This window comes from Corythoichthys intestinalis, chromosome 13, assembly GCF_030265065.1.
Source record: "Corythoichthys intestinalis isolate RoL2023-P3 chromosome 13, ASM3026506v1, whole genome shotgun sequence".
NCBI lineage: Eukaryota > Metazoa > Chordata > Actinopteri > Syngnathiformes > Syngnathidae > Corythoichthys > Corythoichthys intestinalis.
In genome coordinates this window covers 13,282,639-13,304,354 of record NC_080407.1, presented here as the reverse complement: position 1 = coordinate 13,304,354, position 21,716 = coordinate 13,282,639, and the positions used below count along the sequence as shown (strand labels likewise).

Below are 21,716 nucleotides of genomic sequence, written 5' to 3'. Positions count from 1 at the left end.
GGCCGTGGAAGTTTCGAGAACGATTCACAAACATCCAAATTCCGATTATTGAATTATATCAGGTAAAACAGAAGTAAAACACAGTCAGCGCAGTCTTTGGGATGCAACGAGGAACGGACTGAGAGTAAATATCATGTTCAACTCATGCCGCTAGATAAGAAAACAATCATACCTGACTGCGACCGACAGCCGCTACAAACAACGCCCAGTTGCTAGTTGATACAAACATACGGCTACAGTAGATATCATATATATGTAGAACTAGATGCAAAATGACAGACGACGGCGGTGTTAGAACATGTATTATTGAACCGAGATGCGAAATGACAGACTTTCCGGCGTTAGTAAACAGCCGCCATCTTAAAGCAGTACTAAAGCAGTGACTTCTCTAGAAGGCTCTGTTGTAGCGAACCTAATTAACTTTTTATCTAAAATACTCCTAAATCGGCAGAATCTTGTCTTGAATCTATCTTTAAATGATGAAATATTTTTAAAACTTTGACAAAAGTAGACAGAAGGGAAATTTTGGAATAACGGGAGCAATTTTAACAACTACAACAATTGATTCACAACATTAAATTAATTGAATGTAGTTTAAAGCTGCTGATACAGAATGGGGACTGGAGTATTTTATTTACTGTTATTTTTGTATATTTGTTTACTGTTATATGCCAGCTTGATACTGAAATAGTAGTTTGGTTTAGCCTGAGAGGATTTTGGAACGATTTTGGAACTAATGTACAAAAATAAATAAATAAATAAATAAATCAATAAAATAAAGAGAAAGGAGGGGGGTGCATCAATAATCGTTTTATAATCGAATCGGAGCCTCTGAATCGTAATCGTAATCGAATCGTTAGGTGCCCAAAGATTCCCAGCTCTAGTCATAAGGCCATCATAATTATGACATGACACTGCCATGAGCATTAATGAATGCTTATGACAGATCTATTTTGTGTCATCCGGCAAATTAACTCACTTTTGAATAGATGTAAAAGCTGAGAGCTGGATATAAACGGAGTTACTGACACTTAATAAAATCTGTCATAAACACTCATCAAGGCCCATGATAGTGTCATGTCACAATTATGACGGTCTTATGGCAATGTTATGGCGCCACTGTTAAATGTGTTACCAAATACCATAGCTAGCAATTAATGAAAGAACTGGAACAGGAACTGAATAAATAATTAGCACAGAACATAAATTTTGATTGCTATTTACAGTCTCTGACAAAAGTTTTGTCGGTTTTCCATTTTGTAGAAACAATTGCTAATAACCTGACTTTTAATGATTCAATTGGTTTCAGAAATGGCTCATATGAAAGCCAAGACCCTCCCAAATGATGTTGAATGTACAAAAATATATTTGTTTCACTGAAAAACGATTTATCATTTAACGAAGACATAAAGGTCAAATTTTGGCAGGACAAAAGTTTTGTCGCCGACAGAAATGTCCTACAAAAACAAAAATATGTTACATAACATAAGCGAATTAAATAGTGGTGCTGTGAGATCCAAATTTAATACTTTGTATGAATTCCATGGGCTTCTGCAAAGATTCATACAATTTATTGATGAAGTCATCAAGAACATCAAAGAAAGCAGTCTTGCAACCCTCCCAGAGTTCATCAACATTCTTGGGTTTCGTCTTCCATGCTTCCTCTTTCATCCGACCCAAGAAATGCTCAATGTTGTTCATGTCTGGTGACTAGGCTGGCCAGTCCTGGAGGATCTTGATCTTTGCCTTAAGGAACTTTGCGGTAGAGATTGAAGTATGCGATGGAGCACCATCCTGCTGCAGAATTTGTCCCTTTATATGGTAAGGAATTTAAGCGGCAGCTAAGATTTGTTGATATTTCAGACTATTTATGTTGCCTTCCACCCTGCAGATCTCTCGCACACCCCCATACTGGATGTACGCCCAGACCATGATTTTGGTAATGATGTAACCACCAAACTTCACTGTTTTCTGAGTGAGTCTTGGATCCATGCAGGCTCCGGTAGGTCTCCTGCAATATTTGAGGCGACTGTGGTGGATTTCAATAAAAGATTCATCTGAAAAATCCACCTTTTGCCACTTTTCTAGCGTCCATTCTTTTGACATGCTGTGGGCCTTGGCAAATGCCACACATTTTTTTAATTGTCTGCACCCTGAGAGATAAATAGTCTGAAACCTCAACCATGAGAGACAGAATGTGGGAAAAAAACAGAAAATAAGTATTTGGTCAATAACAAAAGTTCATTTCAATACTTTGTTATGTACCCTTTGAGGCAATAACGGAGGCCAAACGTTTTCTGTAACTCTTCACAAGTTTTTCACACACTGTTGCTGGTATTTTTGGCCCATTCCTCCATGCAGATCTCCCTGGCGGTGCATTGTGTTACTGATAGTAGCCTTTGTTTTTGTGGTCCCAGCTCTCTGTAGGTGATTCACTAGGTCCCCCCGTGTGATTCTGGGATTTTTGCTCACCGTTCTTGTTATCATTTTGACGCCACGGGCTACGATCTCGCATGGAGCCTCAGGGAGATTATCAGTGGTCTTGTATGTCTTCTATTTTCTAATAATTGCTCCCACAGTTGATTTCTTTACACCAAGGGTTTTACGTATTGCAGATTCAGTCTTCCCAGCCTGGTGCAAGTCTACAATTTTGTCTCTGGTGTCCTTCGACAGCTCTTTGGTCTTGGCAATAGCAGAGTTTGGAGTGTGACTGACTGAGGTTGTGGACAGTTGTCTTTTATACCGATAATGAGTTAAAACAGGTGCCATTAATACAGGTAACGAGTGGAGCCTCGTTAAATCTCGTTAGAAGAAGTTAGACCTCTTTGACAGCCAGAAATCCTGCTTGTTTGTAGGTGACCAAATGCTTATTTTCCACTCTAATTTGGAAATAAATTCTTTAAAAATCAAACAATGTGATTTTCTGTTTTTTCTCTCGTCATTCTGTCTCTCATGGTTGAGGTTTACCCATGTGGACAATTACAGGCATTTCTAATCTTTTCAAGTAGAACTTGCACAATTGGTGGTTGACTAAATACTTATTTGCCCCACTGTACTTACATTTGCTAATTCCGGGTACTGAAACTTGTCCATATCAAACAGCTATGTTTTTTTTAAAGTCCTGCCACACACCTCAATATTGTGCACCTTCCCACTCTGCTTTTTCCATTTGCGGTCGTTGCATTGTCTCCTCTCGGGGAGGGGATTTAATGAGGGTGTGAAATTAGTGCAGAGTCATGGTGTGTTGTCGTTTTCACCACAGGCAACTGCGGCGGGTGGCCGGGACCTTCTGTCCTCTTCCTGTCACGGAGCTCTCTGTCTGCTCCTCATTACTTTCATGGCTTGTTCCATTGTCCTTCCCTTCGCCGCTTCCCTCTGAGCGCTCTTTGTCACGTGCTGACCTTGTGGGCAGTTTACTCACTCCAACTTTGCGAGGACTGCGTACGCATCTCCCATGCTTCTAATGAGCTCAATCCATAGAATAACGGCAGGTCCCCGGGTATAAAATGGCGCTAATGTATGTCTTTTTGTCTCATTTACATCCATAAGCAACGGCCTGCTCGGGCCTCGTGCGACGGGTGAGGCGGGAGAGATTAGCAGTCCTCGCAGAAGCTTTTCAAAATGCCAAGCCCGTCCGGTGCAAGAGGTGGAAATACCAGCAAAATGTCAACTGGAGACCCCACAAGTCAACTAAATTGGCTACTACGTGCAAAAACACTCCCCCAAAGCCATATATTCACTAGTTGCAGTCACCTTTGGGGACATTGTCATATTCTTAGCCTTGACACAGATTTGACTTTTATTATTAACATTCACGCATATTAAATGCAGCAGATGGACACTGTAGATGTAAAAAAACCAAACAAACAAAAAACAGCATAAACTATTTAACTACAAGCCACTATATACAGTGGTATGAAAAAGTATCTTTCAATTGTCTTTAAAGCAGTAATGTGAAGTAAGGTTGGCCAACCATGTTTTTGAATAATATCAATGGCTAAACATTTATAAGCATATTTTCGTTATTTTTTTTAACGCAACCCTCCCAGATTCTTTGTTTAACCCATAGCAACGCCCTTGACAACGAAAATGCTTTTTTTCAGCAATTACGTCACACCGGGAAGTGCGAGGGAAGTTGTATGAGTTGTTGTATGAGTGGCCAAAGGATAGCAGGGCACGTAAATGGACATCTTTCGTTCGCACGAAGCGAATGAATTTCACGCCATCATCGAGTAGTGTTCTCTGCTGCAAACACTTCGAAGATGCCTGCTTCCTTAACCAGTCTGCTTATGATCAAGGATTTGCCAAAAAGTAAGCGTGATTTTTGGATAGATGACTGATGACTTTGTCAAAGCAGAGCTGCCAACTGTTGTGGAATGTACAGTCGAAGCTAGCGACGTTAGCCGAAAGCCAACTCGTGGCAATAGTCGTGGCATAGTTATTGTTGTGTTCGCTAGTGTTACATCCCAAGGATGGCTCGCGAAGGCCGTAACATAAAACGAGCCACACAATTTCACAAGTGGCACAAAATTTACACAACAATCAAACTCGCAATGAATATGTACAAAATGTAGATGAAGCACGGCTTCAGGGTAAGCCCAGGCCAAAACAACAAACAAAAGAAATCTACACTTGAACCCCACCCGCTAACTAAACTCTGATCATGAAAAAGAACGAAGAAAAGACAGCCGCTAACCTAGCTTCTTACGCTAAAAAAAACAGGAGAAAACGGGTTGAACAGAAATGGCGACTTACCCCTTCTTGCTTCAGTGCTCTTATTTACAGTGGTGAACAAAAACAATCCAATAACGAATAAACACAAAAGACCTCACCGAAAAAGCGGGAGTGTATCAGACTAGCGATCAAATGCAAACGAGCGTGAATGGCGAGCAAACAGCTGGCTAAGAGGACCGCGGCAGAATGCTGTCAAATGTGAGCGTTGACAGCTCAAGTCCCGCAGTGAATCATGGGAAATGTAGTTTCGGGACAACACTGAAGTGGTGCTTTGTAATCTGTTCGCTTGTGTGAAAAAACTACATTTCCTCACGCCATTAGACGCCACTTCCTGCCGATAGCCCCAGGAAGTAGTAGTAGCTGGTAGTACGAGGCGAGACGGAGATGAGCGAGAAGCAAAACTTTGCGGTCGAATGTGGCGGCAGTCCGCTATTATTTTGTTTTCTTATTGTTGCCACAATAAAGTGGAGAAAGCCATCAACGACTCATCTCCTTCTTTCCCCCCAACGTTTTTATATTATTTTATATGCACGAGAGCCGCAGGATCTGCCAAAATGAACATGCAGTCTGATTATTATTTTTTTAAACAATGTCATCAGATAGACAAAAACATAAAATTATGTGCATATGCCTGCATCTTCAAATCATGAAAATAATAACAGCCTATATCTTACCAATCTTGTAATCTCGATGGGTCTTGTCTCCAATCCATGTCAGGGAGTCTAGGCACATTGTTTGCATCCTGATTAGCGTCTGGCTAATACATGTTAGGTCCAACATAAACTTCCAAGCTCCTCTTCTTCCTCCAACTCTTCAAAAACTTGGATCTGCTCCCTTGCGCTCGATCTATTGCTTATATCGCTGTTTGAATCATTGTTTGAAGGGCTTTGTATGGCGGCCGTATACAGCGCTGCCATCGCTGTTCTCGGTGTGACATATCACTTCCGGGTTCGTCCCCTTTCAGGCTCGAACTTCGGAAACGCGATTATTTTGTCAAATATACAACATATAAATTATTTTTTCATGCTTTATTTATTGGGCAATGTTTAATTACTTTAATTGTGAATAGGGCTGCAGCTATCGAATATTTTAGTAATCGAGTAATTGACTGAAAATTCTATCGATTAATCGAGTAATCGGATAAAACAAATATATTTTTGGGTGAAGAGCAATTATAAATATACATGAGAAAACAAGACATTTCATCTAATCTTGAACCATTTTCAGTCAATCAATGTCTTTATTTTCAATGTATTTTGTTGAAAACAGCCAACAATTGCATCTCAGATGTAACTAAAATAAATACGAATTCACTGCTTTCACTCAAAAAACCTTTAGATCTTATTAAAAAAAAAAATATATATATATATATATAAATATATATATATAGATCAGGGGTCGCGTTAACCAGATATTTTCCGTCGTTGACCGGTTTTTTAAAACGGTGACGGAAAAAACTGACGTCCGTCCGTCATTTTGACAGGTTGCAATTCACACCCCAGACCACAGGGTGGCGAGTTAGCATATTAATTAGCTATTGTCTCTCTTAATGCATGAAGTCGTTGGCTCTTCTGTCAGAATATTGTAGCGTCACCGGGGTCTGGCGGCGGCACCGTGATTGACACATCAACGCGAGGTTCTTATTGGTGCACCCGGTGTGCCAGCGCGTCATCCAATTGATGGACAAGATTGCCGCCCAATCACATGACGCCACAACTCCGCCCCCCTGACTGGAGCCGCCATATTGTGTGTCAGCTGTTCATGTTTACACATTACCGCTACGTACATGCCTCCTATTACGGCGTGTTTTTCTGCTCGTTAATATTAATAATCAAAATGGTGAAGGCGTGTGTGGCGGTTGGTTGCTGTAACAGAAAAGATAGACGGAGAGACTTGAAGTTCTACCGTATTCTGAGAGACCCGGGAGGATGAGAGCGAGATGGACTGCTGTAATTCGACAAGAAATCTGGGCACCAAACGATCACCACAGACTATGTAGTAGTCATTTTATATCTGGTAAGATGCATTTAATATATATTTATATTTTTTAGATTTTGAGCTGACAATCAAAATCATTGTGTGACGTTGGTGATTGGGGTCTATATCGTTGCCTCTTTTTCTTTGGGGGCGGAGTTGTTGGCGGTAAGCAGAGTAAAAAGGGAGAGAAATACCACGACTCCCGTGTCTAATTTGTCGCCGCCAAGCAAGCGTTACAATATTAATTAAAAATGAATGAAAACTAAATACTATTGAATATGTCATCATTATCATTTAAAAAATTTAAGTGACCGGTAAAAATGGACTATGACCGGATTTTTATGACCCTGTCAGTCAAAATGACAGACAACGAAAATGTCTAGCGCAACCTCTGATATATATATATATATATATATACACATATATATACACCTAAAAATGCCGTTACGCTTGATAACACACATCACTTAAAAACGTGTTTCCATTGAATTTCTATTTGTGACGAGCCATTTTTAAGTTCCAGTTAAGTTTTAAGTTAGTCTAAACTGTAAGTCCTGATAGGACTTTGAGTTTTTGCAGTGTTCAAAATAAATGTATGATACAGGCTGTATTGGAGGAGCACATTAGGGACTAGTGCTACTTGGTGTTTTATCCAGCAATGACTACTGAGCTAAAATTGATAGTTAGCATTATTGAGTTTTTATTTTACACCCTCATCACTCTGTTATGTTAAAGCCTGTATGTAAGACACGCTAGCCAAGCATCGACAGTGGTCATAATTAATAGAAACCTAGCCCTCCGCAGGGCTAACGTTACGTTAATCTTATTTATTAGCGCTTAGCGCTCTTTATTAGCGCTTAGCACTGTACTGCTTTAAGATGTCGGCTGTTTAGTAACGCTGCCCAGACGCGGCCGAGTCTGTCACTTTGCATCTAGTTCAACATACATGTGATCTCTATGAGACTCATCAGACATTACCTGCTACCAACTAGCATCGTGCGGGCTAGTATTTAGCATTTGTAGCAGCTGTCGGCTGTTTTTTTTCCTCTTCTTCTTCTTCCTCTACGTACATGACATCAGCGCGACCCGCATTAAAAGTAGTCCGAGCAAAACGTGATGCTTAGAGCTGTCAAAATAAACGATTACTCGAGGTGAATAAAACTACTCGGATCAGTTTTTAAACTCGAGTTACTCGAGTTGCTCGAGTATTTGTTCCAGCTCTAATTGTGACCCTATTTGGCATGTTATGAAATTACTTCACATTACAGCTTTAAGTCTGCTTAGGCAGAGGGTTCACTGACTTATTTTTTTCCCCTTCTGTCATTGTTAGCATGCTATCCTCATTAAAATATGAAAACCCAGAAATGTTTGGGTGATTTTCGTAAACACAGACACTGAATTTTCATCTGTGTGATTTTGACAAAGACATATTTGATGGTGATTTTATGCAGAAATGTGAGAAATTCCAAAAGGTTCAGATACTTTTTCATACAACTGTATCTGTGGTGATTAGCGATGTCTGACTAAGATGTCCCTCTCCGCCTGGCCTTCTAGGCAACGGGGGATTCAGAGCCCATCCAAGGCCCAGTGGAATAAATAATCCCCTTCAGAATATTCAGAGTCAGACACACGCAACCTTGAAGGCACCGGAGCGTACCTTTCTCAACTTTTCTGCTGCTAGACGGTCCAAGACGGAATGGTAAACAAGCAGCGGCCTTGGCGGCGCCTAATGCGCAAGCTGATTTGCTGCATTGGATTCAGGCACAGGAAAGACACAGGGGATGAACGGCTTAGAGGGGATGCCAATGACACCTCGCAATGAAAAGATGCGAACATTAAGAAAACTTTTTTAAAAAGGCAGCATCTTACTAGGAGTTTGGAAACTGACAAATGACCAAAGTTGGTATGACTTGTTTCGCTTTAATTTAACCAGCTTGTGCGCCAACTGAATGCTTTTGTCATTAAAGCTGCCGCGAGTCGCGCGGCTGGCTGCGGGAAGTATAGCGATCCATCAGCAGAGCTTCGCCATTAGAAAACCATCTGTAAACTACGGTGTGCCAGTGGCGCTCACGGTGTAGTCGTGAAGAGTGGAGTGCTAAGCAACTGCAAGTGATTGATACAAACCCTTATCGACAACACGGGAGGCATAAACAAGGAGTTTATTTCGTGCGGTATGTTTCTGTATGGAGCAGAAGAAAGACTCTTGGAAGTTCATCCAACATGATTTGTTTACCAGTTATCCTCTATCAGCTAAAAGAGTCGCCATCCAGATGGCCGCAGTGTCACCGCAGCTCTCCACAGGCGGCGCATTCGAGACGCTTTTACCATCAAAACATCTGCTAAGCTCGCCGCTTGTGCCAAAACGCTACAATCATCCCACCCCTGTGCATTACAACTAGACATTGCGTGGCGTCAAATTGTGCGGCGTGGAAATAAGAACCATCCCGCCTTAATGGAGCCTTGAAGGTAATGTATCAGAGCATCACAATTCAATTAGGCGTCTTCATTATTGGATTTACACAAATCTCTTGGGAGTTACACTATTTAGAGAACTAGCAGGCCTTCCAAATACTTGAATCTAATGCGAAGTAAAAGCGAGGACGGCTGTCGCTTCCAATTGCTGGACGGTATCAACAAAACATTTCGAACCGGAGGTCGAGTCCGATTTACAGACTTTAAAAGTCACAAATCGATGGATGGTTACTAAGAGGCTTGGTAACAGAATTAGCTTGATTTTTACTGGTATTGAGTCACGTGCAGGCTCGCTGATGTGTTGGCTTTTCCATTGATTCATTTTGACACATCGTAGGGAGTGGCATACCTGAGAAGAGGCTGGAAGATGACAGTGATGTTCCTCGCTCCCGGCTTACACACAAACTTCATTTCTCCGCCCTCCATCAGGTTGTCGTCGGCACCGCCTGCAGAGACAGGAAACCACCCTGATCAAACGTGCTTTTACAGTGGAAAATAAGTATTTGGTCACCTACAAACAAGCAAGATTTCTGGCTGTCAAAGAGGTCTAACGAGGCTCCACTAGTTATCTATATTAATGGCACCTGTTTTAACTCATTATCAGTATAAAGGAAACCTGTCCACAACCTCAGTCAGTCACACTCCAAACTCCACTATGGCCAAGACCAAAGAGCTGTCGAAGGACACCAAAGACAAAATTGTAGACCTGCACCAGGCTGGGAAGACTGAATCTGCAATAGGTAAAACGCTTGGTGTAAAGAAATCAACTGTGGAGCAATTATTAGAAAACGGAAGACATACAAGACCACTGATAATCTCCCTTGATCTGGGGCTCCATGCAAGATCTCACCCCGTGGCGTCAAAATGATAACAAGAACTGTGAGCAAAAATCCCAGAACCACACGGGGGGACCTAGGGAATGACCTACAGAGAGCTGGGACCACAGTAACAAAGGCTACTATCAGTAACACAACGCCGCCAGGGACTCAAATCCTGCACTGCCAGGCGTGTCCCCCTGCTGAAGCCAGTACACGTCCAGGCCCTTCTGCGGTTCGCTAGAGAGCATTTGGATGATCCAGAAGAGGACTGGGAGAATGCGTTATGGTCAGATGAAACCAAAATAGAACTTTTTGGTAGAAACACAGGTTCTCGTGTTTGGAGGAGAAAGAATAAGGACGACTGATCTGTATAAAGGAAATAATGAATAGGGCCATGTAACAACATTTTGAGCGAAAATCTCCTTCCATCAGCAAGGGCATTGATGATGAGACGTGGCTGGGTCTTTCAGCATGACAACAATGCCAAACCCACAGCCAGGGCAACAAAAGAGTGGCTTCGTAAGATGCATTTCAAGGTCCTGGAGTTGCCTAGCCAGTCTCCAGATCTCAACCCCATAGAAAATCTGTGGAGGGAGTTGAGAGTACGTGTTGCCCATAACGACAGTCCCAAAACATCACTGCTCTAGAGGAGATCTGCATGGAGGAATGGGCCAAAATACCAGGAACAGTGTGTGAAAAGATGTGACAGAACTGTGCAAAATTGCCTAAAGGAAATGGGATTTTCATTCAGGAAAGCTAAATGGAAACTCATTGATGCTCACTCAGAAAAGAACAAAACTGCAATTGGCTAAGGAGAGGCAACCATGGACTGTGAATGCCTGGATGAAGGTTATTTTTAGTGATGAGTCGAGAATCTGCAGTGGACAAGGTGATGATGCTGGAACGTTTGTTTGGTGCCGTTCCAGTGAGATTTACAAAGATGACTGCCTGAAGAAAACATAAAAATTCCCTCAGTCCTTGAATATATGGGGCTGCATGTCAGGCGTAGGCACTGGGGAGATGGCTGCGGTTAAATCTTTTAGACTGTTTTTTTAGACAGCTTTCTTACCCCGTCAATTGAAAATATGTTTGCCACAGAGCTAAAACTGTAAAAGCATTCCTTGGAGAAAGACTCTTCCAGTCAATGTCATGGCCTGCAAATAGCCCAGATCTCAACCAAATTGAAAACCTGTGGTCGAAATTAAAAAAAAAACAAAACAGTTCACAGCAAGGCTCTGACCTGCAAGGATGGTCTGGCAACTGCAATCAAAGAGAGTTGGCACCAATTTGATGAAGAATACTGGTTGTCAATCATCAGAGACTGTAAGCTGTCATAAGAGCCAGAGGTGGTGCTACTAAATACTAGAGATGTGTTTTGATTGTGATTTCCTTGTTTATTTCTCATGATTCCATATACAGTGGGGCAAATAAGTATTTAGTCAACCACTAATTGTGCAAGTTCTCCCACTTAAAAATATTAGAGGCCTGCAATTGTCAACATGGGTAAACCTCAACCATGAGAGACAGAATGTAGAAAAAAACCCCCAGAAAATCACATTGTTTGATTTTTAAAGAATTTATTTGCAAATCATGGTGGAAAATAAGTATTTGGTCTTTACCAAAAGTTCATCTCAATACTTTGTTATGTACCCTTTGTTGGCAATAACGGAGGCCAAACGTTTTCTGTAACTCTTCATAAGCTTTTCACACACTGTTGCTGGTGTTTTGGCCCATTCCTCCATGCAGATCTCTTCTAGAGAAATGATGTTTTGGGGCTGTCATTGGGCAACACGAACTTTCAACTCCCTCCACAGATTTTCTCCGGGGTTGAGATCTGGAGACTGGCAAGGCCACTCCAGGACCTTGAAATGCTTCTTACGAAGCCTTTCCTTTGTTGCCCTGGCTGTGTGTTTGGGATCATTGTCATGCTGAAAGACCCTGCCACGTCTCATCTTCAATGCCCTTGCTGATGGAAGGAGATTTTCACTCAAAATCTCTCAATACATGGCCCCATTCATTCTTTCCTTTACACAGATCAGTCGTCCTGGTTCCTTTGCAGAAAAACAGCCCCAAAGCATGATATTTACACCCCCATGCTTCACAGTGGGTATGGTGTTCTTCGGATGCCATTCAGTATTCTTTCTCCTCCAAACACGAGAACCTGTGTTTCTACCAAAAAGTTCTATTTTGGTTTCATCTGACCATAACGCATTCTCCCAGTCCTCTTCTGGATCATCCAAATGCTCTCTAGCGAACCGCAGAAGGGCCTGGACGTGTACTGGCTTCAGCAGGGGGACACGCCTGGCAGTGCACGATTTGAGTCCCTGGCGGCGCATTGTGTTCCTGATAGTAGCCTTTGTTACTGTGGTGCCAGCTCTCTGTAGGTCATTCACTAGGTCCCCTCGTGTGGTTCTGGGATTTTTGCTCACCGTCTTGTTATCATTTTGACACCACAGGGTGAGATCTTGCATGGAGCCCCAGATCGAGGGAGATTATCAGTGGTCTTGTATGTCTTTCATTTTCTAATAATTGCTCCCACAGTTAATTTCTTTACACCAAGCGTTTTAACTATTGCAGCTCTTTGGTCTTGGCCATAGTGGAGTTTGGAGTGTGACTGACTGAAGTTGTGGACAGGTGTCTTTTATACCGATAATGAGTGGAGCCTCGTTAGACCTCGTGAGAAGAAGTTAGACCTCTTTGACAGCCAGAAATCTTGCTTGTTTGCAGGTGACGAAATACTTATTTTCCACTCTAATTTGGAAATAAATTCTTTAAAAATCAAACAATGTAATTTTCTGTTTTTTCCACATGCTGTCTCTCATGGTTGATTTTTACCCATTTTGACAATTACAGGCCTCTCTAATCTTTTCAAGTAGGAGAACTTGCACAATTGGTGGTTGACTAAATACTTATTTGCCCCACTCTATTTTCCCTCAGAGATTCGATATTTATTTCCCTGCACTTGCTCTATAAAAGTAACATTTACTCACCACCAAAATGTTTTTTATTTATTTCTTTTAGTGTTTCTGAATGCTGGAGTTGCACTTTCTATACTTTTCGCGAGGGGTTGTAGTAGCGACAACAGGTCGAGTCAAGGTGGCGAAAATGAAGGCTTAGAGTCACAACTACAAATGCATGCCCATGCTCCACCTAAGCTAACAGGGGCTAATGAGAAAATCATCTAACACGCTCCGACATTGGTGGCGCAGAATGACAGTGGGGCAATTGGTCGGGAGATCCGAGTTGGGGTTTCATGCAGAAAAGGAGACGAGGCGGATATCACAGGGGAGCCAAAGAACACTGAAGCTCATTACCTCCACTCATGCTGAAGTAATCGATATAATTGACGCGAGACGGAATTGTGACTTTCCATCAATACAGCAAACTGCGCAGAGGAAAGATCCGTGTTCACGTATGTGCACCTCGGAGGAATACAATCCACGCATGGACGCTCATGCGGTGTTCGCAAGCAAATTGTGATTTAGCGATATGGAACATCTTGGTTGCATTTGGGACACTTTAGATGAGCTAATGAGGAACTTCAAGAGGTGCGAGATAGGTGATGAGAAAAATACGTTTTTGGAACAAAGCCTCGGCCTTGTGTTTCCTTCTTTTTCCATTTCCATTTCGGCCTTGCAAAGCTCGTGTGATATAACACAAAGACACCTCCACGCTGCGCCCGAGCTCGTTCCGTATTACCTCGGCGGCGTGCATTCAAATGCATATCAAGCCATTGTTCCCCGAGCTAGGCTCAATAATGCATTTCTAATCGAACAAGTTTTATTTGAAACGCACGGGAGACAACTCTCGCTGAATTTTCATGAGAATTGACGAGGTCGGCCTTTATTCCTTTGCCAACTTTCAAATGAAGGCTTTCCGACTTTGATCTACTGTCATCTAACAGCGTCCCTGCCTGAGTGAGTCCTTCCTTTGGTGCTAATTCAATTAGAACTCAATTAGAGGAAAGCAAACAAATCTGCCACAGGAGCACTTGTCTTCTGTCCTTTGTCCAACTTCTTGGAAGTTTTCTTTACCTGTCCAAACGAAAACCACTCCCGCGTTCACAAACAAGCAACTCCCCCGCGCGTAGACCCCGATGACAATGACCAATTTAATTTCACGCTCTAAACATCTGCACCCATGTCAGACGAGGAGGAAGCCTCACTGATCCATGAGGGTCTGGGAGCAGCTGCCAACAGGGCATAACACCGATGAATATTAAACAGAAGGAGGCATTAATATGCATGGCGCTCTTTCAGACTTGTCTGGACGTGACAGGGTCAGGATGGCACTCGACTGGTACCAGCAGACGCCACATAATTGTGGAAAAATGTTTTTTGTCCGTCTGGACTTTGGTGAGCATCCGGGATTAGCGGTGTGTGGAAGAAGGGACGGCTTAGCGCGAGAAAGGAGAGAATCCTAATGAATCTTAATGCGGTTGAATTTTGAGGAGAACTCCTATCTGTCAGCAACTGAAAAGCCTACACTAACACTTACCTACACCACACGAGCTTCTAGCCAGCCACCCCGACGGCGCCTTGGAATCCCCTTCCCCGGCCCACATGTAATCAAGTCAGTCAGTGAGTTAGTGAAATTGCATTAGACACACTTTCCTGAGTTTGATGAGAAAAAGTCGGTTTGATCCTGCGATGAATTCCGGCCCCTGACCAGATTTAGGCGGCGAGAGAAAACGCATGTGTAATATCAAACGTTGCATCGGCGTCTCCTGAGACTCTGTGTGTTTGAGTATGCACGTACAAGCGTGTGTTAAAGAGAGCGCGGAATAAGGAGATGAGTAAAGATAGGAAATAATCCCTCATTTACAAGTGTGTCACTTAGCTTCATGTCACTGTATATTTATGGATACCTGTCAACCTGAGGCCGTTGGCAATCTTACAAATAGTGACGTACAGTGGGGCAAATAAATATTTAAGTCAACCACGAATTGTGCAAGTTCTCCCACTTGAAAATATTAGAGAGGCCTGTAATTGTCAACATGGGTAAACCTCAACCATGAGAGACAGAAAGTGGAAAAAAAAACTGAAAATCACATTGTTAGATTTTTCAATAATTTATTTGCAAATCATGGTGGAAAATAAATATTTGGTCAATACCTAAAGTTCAGCTCAATACTTTGTTATGTACCCTTTGTTGGCAATAACGGAGGCCAAACGTTTTCTGTAACTCTTTATAAGCTTTTCACACACTGTTGCTGATATTTTGGCCCATTCTTCCATGCAGATCTCCTCTAAGCAGTGATGTTTTGGGGCTGTCATTGGGCAACACGGACATTCAACTCCCTCCACAGATTTTCTATGGGGTTGAGATCTGGGGACTGGCTAGGCCACGCCAAAACCTTGAAATGCTTCTTATGAAGCCACACTCCTTTGTTGCCCTGGCTGTGTGTTTGGGATCATCGTCATGCTGAATGACCCAGCCACATCTCATCTTCAATGCCCTTGCTGATGGACGGAGATTTTCACTCAAAATCTCTAAATACGTGGCCCCATTCATTCTTTCCTTTACACAGATGAGTCGTCCTGGTCCCTTTGCAGAAAAACAGCCCCAAACATGACGTTTCCACCCCCATGCTTCACAGTGGGTATGGTGTTCTTCGGATGCAATTCAGTATTCTTTCTCCTTCAAACACGAGAACCTGTGTTTCTACCAAAAAGTTCTATTTTTGTTTCATCTGACCATAACACATTCTCCCAGTTCTCTTCTGGATCATCCAAATGCTCTCTAGCGAACCACAGACGGGCCTGGACGTGTACTTTCTTCAGCAGGGGGACACGTCTGGCAGTGCAGGATTTGAGTCCCTAGCGGCACATTGTGTTACTGATAGTAGCCTTTGTTACTGTGGTCTCAGCTCTCTGTAGGTCATTCTCTAGGTCCCCCCGTGTGGTTCTGGGATTTTTGCCCCCCTTTCTTGTTATAATTTTGACGCCACGGGGTGAGGAGGGAGTTGAAAGTCCGTGTTGCCCAACGACAGCCCCAAAACATCACTGCTCTAGAGGAGATCAGATTTTTTGCATTCCTGGATAGTTAAGAGATTATTACAGGTTAGTATTTAGTGTGTATGTTAACTGAAGGGAATAGTATCTTTTCTCATATTTACTGTCTGACTGTTTGTATTACTCTAACGCTCCCAATATAAAATAAACATTTATATGATACTTTAAGGAAAACAAGCAGAATATATTTGACATAGGGCATAAGAAATACATCACGCCTTCTGACCACGGAAGCCCAATGCGTGCGTAATGCAGCTGACTAAGCAAGATGGATGCTGACAACCATGTAATAGGCAAGACATCTACAAGCCCAGGTCTGCAACACCAAATCCCACAACCAGCTCTTCAGGACAGTCCAGAGCAAATGGCGGTGCGTCATGTCCCAACACAAGGAACACCAGCAAAACGGCCGATATCCATCCGATAACACAACCGATAAGACTCCAAGCGCCCCTTTGATGCTAAGGCGGGCAAAATCTCCCACTGCGGTTGCCCCAGTAACGGTGACTCAGCAACTGTGACGCACGAACTAAACAGCCAAAAGTGCGATAGAAGATTATCCTAAACAACGGCCAAACATACCCTTCTTCCGGGCCACAGCCTGCCTCACCAGAGCCTTTAAAAGACTGAATGCTTAACTAATCGCGGTCATTTTTCTCAGGAATCTTTTGTTGACTTGTGATATGATGACCCGGGAACCAGTCTGCCTCCTCGCCTGGGTCTGTCGCTGTTTTGCCTTGCTGTTTGATCATTATCGACCAACATAAATTGTCAACTTGTGTTTCAAAGCCTTTTTCCAGCTTTCAAAATAGAGTCAGTACAAGGGGTTAAGACCTAGGTGAACACGGGGAGTTTGGCCTTTTGGCCCAGTTTTCGGGGTCTTGCCGACCCGGGTCGTTGGAGCTCACCGGCGGTTAAGTTATGTTCAAATATTGCAATTTAAATTTGCTAATAAAATCCAGACATTTATTCTGGAAATTTTCAAAATGTTTCTTTAGTAGTTATTGAAAACAAAGGTTTGAATCGAACGGTGTATCATCTGAACCAATACGAATAAAAGTTAGCATAAATCAATACAGATTTATTTTGCATTGAGCATTTGACCTAGCAATTAATTAGGTTCATATTTGTAAGAAATATTGTGTTTGTCATCAGCCTTTGACATAGTTTCTGAGGGAATTGCACTTTGTCAAAAAAAAAATAAAAAAATCAGCACATCCACAGAGTTGACACCTGCGCCTCAATAAAACATGAATCTTTTGGTCAAGTGTGGGGGCATCCTATTACACTCAGACTGCCTTCATGTCTGATTGGATCTTAATGAGACCTTTCCATTATTAAAATTAATTTGAAGCTTGTGCTCCACCAGCTGAAGGAACCCAACTCTCTGATGAGAATTAATATCATAAATAAATAATAGCATAAATATATCCAGGCGTGAAATGAGCGGGATTAATTATTAAATGTGTGTTTTTGCGTGGCTCTGTGGATTTTACTCATGGAGCGTCTGTCAGTGTCAACAATGTACAGACTTGTACGGTTTACACTGAATATTGACTGCGATACACAATGGAGTTTCAGCACTAAAACTACACTACATCAAACTGGCTTAAAGTGCGTACGACAGGAGAAAAAGTCTTAAATAGGATTATTATGTGAATTAGAATCATATTTTGAGACTCTTCGAATATATACAACAATTTAGCAAAGCGCAGATGACGAGAAATTAGTCTTTTAATCTGCCTGTTAGCCACGCCTACCATTATAGGGCTCTAGCGTCCCCAACAAGTGGATGACGTCAGCGGAGTACGCAGTAATTAGTACGCAGCTCATTGAGGGGGAATTATTCACAACGAGGAAAACGTGACGAAGAGAGCCGCAAAATTGTTTCAGTCTCTCTACTCCAATATTTTTACAGGATATTCTTTTTATCCAAGTATTTTTGCCCAATAGCTAAATAAATGGCATGGTCATAACAAATACCAGTCTTGTGCTAAATGGAATATGAAATAATAAAAATGCATTTATTCAGGACGACATGACAAAATTACTCCATAATGGTCAAAACTGTCGATTTCCCCTTTCCTGTCGCACCTCCCGAACGATGTTTTATGCCACCTAAATCGGGCTTATGTGATTTCCCTTCCCCGGCTTCGGAGAATATAAACAAACCAAGAGGCGTGACAGCTAGCCGACATGCTAACCCGAACAGAGTGATGTTTAAAAGCCTTCGAAGCGGAAAATCACACAAAACTAGCCCGGATCATTTCACATGAAGAATGGGTTGCCGATTGTCTGATTGCCAACCCGCCTGCCGGAGAGCAATTTACAGCTCGTTCTCCTGCTACTAAGGACAGGGGAGCTTGCCGGTGAAGCAGCTGGACAATGACCGCTGAACAAACTGGCCGACGTCGGAGGAGCGTGTCGCCGCCAAATGGTCAACACGAATATGGCAAAATAATGCTTTACGACACGGCGAAGTCATAAACAGCGAGACTCAGTGGAGGAGGGCGGGTGCAGTTGCTGTGCAGCTAACATATGCAGCTAATGAGTATGAGGAGAGCTTCTTACACGACCATCCATGATCAAACGTACAGTAAGTAGTCCTTTATTTAAAGAGTTTGTAGTGTTTATTACTTTGTAATCGCTGTATTCGCGGCTATTTTTAACACAAAGTTGCAATTTCTAATCGGTTGGAGAATTTGATGCAAGCCACCTACATATTAAAATGACCCCCGTATTTGACATATTACAAAACACGATGTTTACTCACTTCCTTGTGAGTCCCATGGTCCCACAGTGGTAGGGCTTGTTTTGGCCAATATCCACCGGTGAGTGGGAACCTTTTGAAACCCCAAAAAGGCGAACGCGCCTCTTCCTCATACAGCAAGATTTTTCTGCAGCCGTTTGGCTGGCGTGATGCGTAAAATAAACGTCTTAATCCGCAAAATCAGCTGAATCCTTAGTCCTTCTCATTCAACAGTACGGCTGTAAAGTGGAGAGGACACCTTCCTCCGTACACGTCACAGCACGTCACTCTTTCTCAACTCGAGACTGTTGCCAGAAGTCACTCATTTTCATGGCGCGGAATTGAAAAAAACTAAATAAATATAGTGATCGCTTCCACACACATCCAAGCGGTCCATTTCATTCAGGAGCATAAAATACCGCGTGTATTATGAAGTAAACATGCTTTTTCGTGGCACAGGCACTTTAACTCTCAGTGCCATTAACGATGATAGACATCCAATCATGTGGCTGTTTTCATCCTTCTGTTGTGATTGTGTTTTTCACTTGTAAACGTGCAATCTATTTGAAATGTTTGCACTTACAATTAACACTACAAATTGACTAACTAAACCTTCAGCATCATCACCTGAGGAACTGTCGCATGCTGCCGCAAGCAGGTTTTTTGTGTTCATCACTTGTGCCAACACCTAAAGAATCTGTGCAGATGCCAAGGATTCCTCCCTGAAATCAGCGGCTCCGAGATCAAAAGCAAACACAGGGGTGACGCTGAAAGCTGCCAAAGACGACAGGACCTCCAGCACTAATTGAAATTAGCCACGTGTTAGGGGGAAAATTCACCAGGCTCTTTCCTAGTGATTGAATTTTGTCGCAGTGCGAACTTTGTCGACCTTGCTCTAATCTCAGTCTGTTGTCCAACGAGTAACTTGGAAAAATCTTCAATAGCCCTTTTGCTGGCTCATGCACAATACGCTGTAAAACTTAACTTTTTTGCGTGTCGGGCACGAGCCTAAGAAATGACTGGCTACACTGCTGGCCAAAAGTATTGGCACTAGAGATGTCCCGATCGATCGGGATGCCGATCGATTGGATCCGATCACGTCATTTTCAAAGTATCGGAATCGGCAAAAAAATATCGGCCATGCCTTTTTTTTTAATATACTGTATAAATATTTTTTAATTAAATCGTTTTCTAATTGTATTTAACGTTACAGACATAATATGTTACACTCATCCAGATTCTTTAGTTTAGGCTTAAGGTAGGATTATCAAATTTATCCCGATAACAGCGGTAATTAATTTTTAAAAAAATGTATCACGCTAAAATATTTAACGCAATTAATGCATGCGCTGCACGACCCACTCATGCATTGTCGCGCTCAATCGGTAATGGCGCCGTTTTACCTACATAGAGAGATAAAAGGCAGCGTAAAATGAGTAGAGTGAATTTTGGCAGCCTTTGGAGCCTTTTTTTTAATAGGCTAAAGCACTTACAGTCCTTCTCTCTACGATTAGAAATATCATAGGAAGCAATGTGGGGAAGCAAGGTAGCAATTGTTGTTTTTCTTAACACCTTATGTTCTTTCCCAACGCAGAGAAGATATATCAACTGGTAGCACTACGCACAGTCATGGTTCCACTTCCCATCATGCATTTGGGTTGAATGGCTGCAGTATCATTTACTGAAAGCTCAACAAATACACTAGATGGCAATATTTAGTCACAATATATAAAGTCACAAGTCTTTCTTTCCGTGGATCCCTCTCACAGAAAGAATGTTAATAATGTAAATGCCATCTTGAGGATTTATTGTCATAATAAACAATTACAGTACCTATGTACTGTATGTTGAATGTTTATATTCGTCCGAGTTTTATTCATTTTTTTCTTAATGCATTGCCAAAATGTATATGATCGGGAAAAATTATCGGGAATGATTGGAATTGAATCGGGAGCAAAAAAAAGCTATCGGATCGGGAAATATCGGGATCGGCAGATCCTCAAACTAAAACGATCGGGATCGGATTTGGAGCAGAAAAACATGATTGGAACAACTCTAATTGGCACCCCTGCAATTCTGTCAGATAACCCTAATTTGTATAATTAACAGCACCTGTTACTTACCTGTGGCACATAACAGGTGGTGGCAACAACTAAATCACACTTGCAGCCAGTTAAACTGGATTAATGTTGACTCAACCTCTGTCCTGTGTCCTTGTGTGAACCACATTGATCTTGGAGAAAAGAAAGAAGACCAAAGAACTGTCTGAGGACTTGAGAAGCAAAATTGGGAGGAAGCATGGGCAATTTCAAGTAGGGGTGTGACAAAATATCGAAATGGTTATATATTGTGATACTTTGTATCCCAAAAAGTTATCAACATGCTCCTGCAAGAATCGATATATTTTAAAAAGGTGTCAATGTCTTAAAAAAAAAGGAACCAACAAGTTGCTACCAAAACCTTCCACAATAATAGTGTCTCAGTGAACTCTAAGGCTGCCTTGACGGTGCTTGACACCCAATCCATTTAGACTGGGAACGTTTGTTCATTCGAAACCAGAGCATTCACAGTCATTTTGTCCGATTTGTTTAGGGCATTTATAGGTCACTTGCTGTTCACTTTCGGGCATTTCCAGGTCATTTCCTGTTGAGTTTGAGTCGCTGCCTATTCATTTGTGGGATTCCCAGGTCATTTCCTGTTCTGTAACAGAAAATCAACAGGAAGTGGCCCATAAAATACCCCAAAATCAACAGGAAGTAACTGAAAATCAACAGGTAAATGATCTTAAATGGCCCAAAATTACCTCATTGCCTGGCATTGGCTGCTACTGACGGCCATAGATGTTCAATCCATTTGAACTGGGAGGGTGGCAGCGAATGAACATTCGTTCATTCGCTGCCACCCTCCCAGTTCAAATGGATTGGACGTCTACTCTTAATAAACTCATTCTAA

At 42.2% G+C, this 21,716-nt stretch overlaps 1 protein-coding gene across 2 annotated transcripts in view; it reads right to left on the bottom strand.

Moving 5' to 3' along the window:
* Positions 1 to 21,716, bottom strand: part of exoc4 (exocyst complex component 4) — a 164,295-nt gene that overhangs the window by 86,054 nt on the left and 56,525 nt on the right. For both annotated transcript variants that reach the window (XM_057854368.1, XM_057854369.1), the window contains exon 11: positions 9,533 to 9,629. In XM_057854368.1, the coding sequence (XP_057710351.1) occupies positions 9,533 to 9,629 (97 nt within the window). The remainder of the gene's footprint in view (positions 1 to 9,532; positions 9,630 to 21,716) is intronic.